Source organism: Taurulus bubalis, assembly GCF_910589615.1.
Source record: "Taurulus bubalis genome assembly, chromosome: 2".
Taxonomy (NCBI): domain Eukaryota; kingdom Metazoa; phylum Chordata; class Actinopteri; order Perciformes; family Cottidae; genus Taurulus; species Taurulus bubalis.
This window is the reverse complement of record NC_136590.1, coordinates 44,799,972-44,805,548: the sequence shown is the minus strand read 5'-3', so window position 1 is coordinate 44,805,548 and position 5,577 is coordinate 44,799,972. Positions and strand designations below refer to the sequence as shown.

The 5,577-nt window shown below is 42.4% G+C and overlaps 1 protein-coding gene across 1 annotated transcript; it reads left to right on the top strand.

Annotated features, from left to right (window-relative positions):
* Nucleotides 1-1,881: 1,881 nt before the first annotated feature.
* On the top strand, nt 1,882-3,472 carry LOC306753696 (E3 ubiquitin-protein ligase TRIM39-like; the record flags this gene model as incomplete). Its single annotated transcript, XM_079237606.1, has 2 exons — nt 1,882-1,994; nt 2,067-3,472. The coding sequence occupies exon 2, from the start codon at nt 2,084-2,086 to the stop codon at nt 3,470-3,472; it is 1,389 nt and encodes a 462-aa protein (XP_079093732.1). The 5' UTR covers nt 1,882-1,994; nt 2,067-2,083.
* Between the last annotated feature and the right edge of the window lie 2,105 nt (nt 3,473-5,577).

Genomic DNA, 5,577 nt, shown 5'->3' with positions numbered 1-5,577 from the left:
TGCTTCTTTTAAAGGAAAGCTTTTTATCAATCAGATTTCACCTCAATGGAGGAACTCTCGCCCGAGGCCTTCTCGCTGGCCTTTGCAGATTAAAGTACATGGGGACGTTGTTGTGATTGTCATAGTCTTCAGCCAATCACATCTTTAGTTTGACATGCTGGGCGTATTCTTTGAGGTGCCAGCGCCTGTGAGGGGGCCTGGAAGTACGTCAGCACTAACATGCGCTGTGATTGGTCAGTGGGCCAGCGGGAATCAACAGAAAGCTAGCGAGCTGCTAGCAGAACTCAGTAAGAGTAAGAACAGTTCAGGTTGAAACAAGTTATGACATTTTTAGGGTTTTGCGTGGTCTAGTTTAACACTCAATGGCTGAAGGAGGAGAAACAGACTTGCTGGTGGATTTACTGAGGACGCCTTTCTCACGCAGGGTTATGGGCATGTTGGGCAGCAACGATCCTAATATCGAGTGGACATTTTCAGCCCTAAAACGGGAGGCTCGACTGTCTTCACTGGCGTGCATGGCCATCGAGAAGGACATGGTACTGGGACTGAAGCTGAACTGTTTAACAAAGAGGAGGATGGACTTTGTCTTTAAGTGAACAGCATCTGGTGGTAAAAGGTAAATCAACTAAAATGGAAGGCCTCAGGGTCGCAAAGGCCAAAACAAATCACACACTAGCTAGAACACAAAGTATTTCTTGCCTATTGTAGCAAAAAGGAAAAACAATACCGACCTCCCCGTCTAGCCACAAAACTAGAGATGGGCAAACAATACCAGAGCTCCGACGCTTGTGTCAGTCTACTGAACCGCTGTGTGTCGGCGCAAAGTGTCGGAGCTTGTATCAAATGACAACTGAAGCACTGATGACGTCCGAAGCTTCGGACGTCACCAGTGCTTCACGAAGCGTTTCATCGGTTTGACGCGTTTGACAGCTTGAATGTTTTGGCACCAAACTCTGCTTCATAAGATGCCTCAGTGTCAATCAACAATGTGGGTTTGAGAGAGGAGATACCGATAATTGTGAGTTCATAAGCACGTTCCAATGCCACTTCTATGAAATCTTACCTCATTAAAATAAACTATAAAGAACAAATACTATTTATAACTCTGTTGGCATAAAAGGTTAGAGCGATACAAATATGAAGTAATCTACTCAGTTGTAAATGTGTCCATAGTATAGTGGGTTACATACATGCAGAATAATCTTTTCCGTTCTGTGTGGAGAGGTTCGAATCCCATCATGAACACGTCGTTTCATATTATTGACCTGCATTTAGTTTTATTACAATGTAAAAAACAACAAAAGCAACATCGATAATGGTTGTATATAACTTCAAATCCGTGAATGAACACGCAGCTTTCATTGACTTTTACTGCAGAGATGTGAGATTGAAACATTGAGGTGTTCTAGTGCTTTGGTCACACTGTTAAAGGGCTGCTTTGACTCCAGTCGGCCACCAGATGTCGCTGTTTTTCTCCAAAGTGAAGCCCCAAAGCTTCGAATCATTTTCGGTACAAATAGGAAGAAAGCCTCAATGCTTCACGAGGCTTCATCCGCCCATCCCTACACAAAACAGAAGTGACCACACAAATGTCAGAGAGCCCCTACACAGCTTCCCCCAAAATGATACCAACCTGCACTCAGGCTCCATTTAACCCACAGGTCCGAGCGCTCGAGAGCTCTGGATCTGGGCGTCTGTATCTCCAGCCCACTGATCAGCTGATGCCTCTCAGCTGGCGCTGCTCCAGGTGCGCCAGATCTGAATGAAACACACCTCTGTGTTAAAGGTGAAGCGTTGAGCAGAGGAGGAGTCACAAAGCTCCGCCCCTCACCTGACTCACCTGAGACAAACAGTTCATGCTTCTTCTTCACTAAAGAGACACACAGATTCACCTTCAGACCAAACTAACAACTTCTTCTGAGTGAGTTCAGCTGCAGGAGAGAAAAGAGGAACAACACTGCTGCTTCAACCTGCTGACACTCCACACCCTGAACGTGAGTTTGACTCAACACAGTGAAGGTATAGAGGAGGAGGGAGCCATGACTCATGTTCTTTCTGTGTTTCAGCTTCACTCAGAGACAACATGGCTTCCAGACTAGAGGAGGATCTCTGCTGTCCGGTCTGTCAGGAAGTCTTTAGAGATCCTGTTCTTCTGTCATGCAGCCACAGCTTCTGTAAAGACTGTCTGAAGAGATGGTGGAGAGAGAAACACACTCAGGAGTGTCCAGTTTGTAGGAGAAGATCTTCAAAGGATGAACCACCTTGTAACCTGGTGCTAAAGAACCTGTGTGAGTCCTTCTTACTGGAGAGAGACCAGAGAGCTCCAGAGACTCTCTGCAGTCTGCACTCTGAGAAACTCAGACTCTTCTGTCTGGACCATCAGCAGCCAGTGTGTCTCGTCTGCAGAGACTCAGAGAAACACACCGACCACAGAATCAGACCCATCGATGAAGCTGCTCCACAACTCAGGAAGAAGCTTCAGGAAACTCTGGAGCCCTTAAAGGAGAAGTTAAAGGTCTTTGAACGAGTGAAAGTGAAGTCTGATCAAACAGCAGAACACATGAAGGTCCAGGCCCGACGCACAGAGAGGCAGATTCAGGATCAGTTCAAGAAGCTTCACCAGTTTCTAGAGGAGGAAGAGGAGGCCAGGATGGCTGCACTGAGGGAGGAAGAGGAGCAGAAGACTCAGATGATGAAGGAGAAGATGGAGGCTCTGAGCAGAGAGATAGCAGCTCTTTCAGACACAGTCAGAGCCACAGAGGACGAGCTGAGAGCTGAAGACGTCTCGTTCCTCAACAACTACAAGGCTGCAGTGGAACGAGTCCAGCAGCGCCCCCTGCTGGAGGATCCACAGCTGCTCTCAGGAGCTCTGATAGACGAGGCCAAACACCTGGGCAACCTGACCTTCAGCATCTGGACCAGGATGAAGGACCTGGTCTCCTACACTCCTGTGGTTCTGGACCCAAACACTGCTCATCCAGAACTCCTCCTGTCTGAAGACCTGACCAGTGTGAGAGAAGGAGAAGAACAGAAGCTTCCTGATAATCCAGAGAGGTTTGATTGGTTCTGTTCTGTTCTGGGCTCTGAGGGGTTTAACTCTGGGACTCACAGCTGGGATGTCGAGGTAGGAGACAGTACAGACTGGGCACTGGGTGTGTTAGCAGAGTCTGTCCAGAGGAAGAGATACATACTGTGTGGATTATGGAGAATAATGTTCTGTGGAGATGAATACACAACATGGTCACCATCAGCTCCACACACTGCTCTCGTCGTGAAGAAGAAGTCTCAGAGGATCAGAGTGAATCTGGACTGGAACAGAGGAAAGCTGTCGTTCTCTGATCCTGATACTAACACACACATACACACCTTCACACACACTTTCACTGAGAAGATGTTTCCATACATTTACACTGAGGATAATCTGAAGATATCACCACTGAAGGTCTGTGTGTCGGTGGAACAGAACCGCTAGAGAAGAAGAGAAAAGTTCAGCCAAATCATAACACAATATGTGAACATTCTCTAACCCAAATCATAGCTCAGTAGAAGTTAAGAAGACATTGTTAGTTTTACTACTATGACTCTTCTGACGGTGATCTGTTATCAGTTATTTCCCACCACTAAATAACAACCAGGTACTGAATAAAATACTTTATATAATAACATAAAATGTTGTTGTTTCAAGTTACTTTAATAACGTAATCTCTACTTTTCTATTTGTGATTTAAATACAGTTTTTCAAATCTGTATAAACAATCTGCTGCTCTGCTGAACTATTCTAGTGTACTAGTACACCATTTTATGGCATAATAATATTTACATACTCAAAAAGATTATATATTTTTCCAATTGTACCTAAATACTGTACGTATTGCTACATTGTGTCTTTGAGTGCGGCTCATTCCCACACCAGGTTTCTCTTTATTAACATTCAGGTCAGTGATGTGATGATGAGTTCATGATCCCTCGTAAACAACAGTTCCCTCATGTCCTCCAGAGGACGACGTGAGGAACTCGTGCACGTCTAACGGCGTCTCAGCATGACTTTAATCACACAAGGAAGGTTTTTATTTCCCCGTGGAAATCATCAGAGTCGTTAATACACGAAACACGAAGAGATGTGATTGACGGTGTGCAGGCGGAACAATTTCAGATCACCTTCAAACTAAAGATATGTTGTACTTTGAATATGAATATCTCTACGACATCTCAGAGGGAAATCTTGTGGGCTACTTTGAACTTATCTAACAGCTTTAGTGTCTTTACATATTACGGTTACTGCTCACAAAATATTTAAAATTGTTATTAAACGTTGATTAATTGAGTGGCCGAAAATTGGAAACTATTCTGATAAACGCTTTGTCATTTTTAATGCCAAAAATAAACAATGAAGGTTTCACTTTGACCTCTGGCTGATTGTAACTTTACAAACCAAACAATGAATGGATTCATGGGGAAATAATCTGCATTAATGCAAAAGTTATAATCTAATGCTAGAATACATAAAAGTAGAATAGTCACCATTTTAATACCTTAACTACATTTAGCTGATTCTACTTACATACTTTTTCTCAAGTAACATATTTAATGTATTATATTACAAATAAATACTATAAGCAGTAGCACAGTATAAAATACTTTGTTACAAGTAGAAGTCCGGCATTCAAACCTCTATTTAAAGAGACTGTGTGTGGGATCTGCCGCCATCTAGTGGTGAGGTTTCACTATTGCAGCTCTGCTGTAGAAACATGAAAACACAAATGTCCCTTTCTAGTTTGATTTGTCCGTTCTGGGCTACTGTAGAAACATGTTGATATACATATATTATTATAATATATCATTTACAATATAGATGTAACAAAAACATTGTTATTTTTAGGTGTTTAAACACTGAAAACACACTTATTAATATAATTTTACATTTATTTGAATAGATCAGATAACTGCTGCACACCTTTAATACACGAATATGTACAGAAGTGTGGCAACAAAATGTACTTGAAGTATCAAAGTAAAAAAGTACTCATGGTGCAAATAATAATAATAATAATAATTATTATTATTATTATTATTATATATGGATGATTATTATGCTGCACTCTAATATAATCGTAAAAGACACCAAATGACAATAGATCATATTTTATATTATTATTTTTGTTGTAGTATTGTTGTTCTTATTATACTATGAATGTATTTGTAAATCACGTTTTATCATAATTTAAAAATGCAACTGGCTCTCAAATAAAAGTAAGTAAAAAAATGAAATACGTTTTAAGTTTATGGAAATATTAACGTTAAGTACAAATACCTCAACAATGTGAATAAACTTATAGTTCTACTTTCCATCCATGAAGCGGCTTCACAGCTGGAGGTACAGAAGGAGGCAGACTGGGCATGCCCAGCCCGGTGGGGAGGGAGGGAGGAGGAGGCAAGGAGGAAGGAGAGAGGAGAGGAGAAAGGAGGCTGATGGGAGAAGAAGAGGAGCGAGGAAGAGTGGAGGAGTTTGGATGTCTGAGAGCTGATCGAGCGAAGAGGATACTTGTCCACAGCACCGCGTCTGAGCCGCGTCCTCCG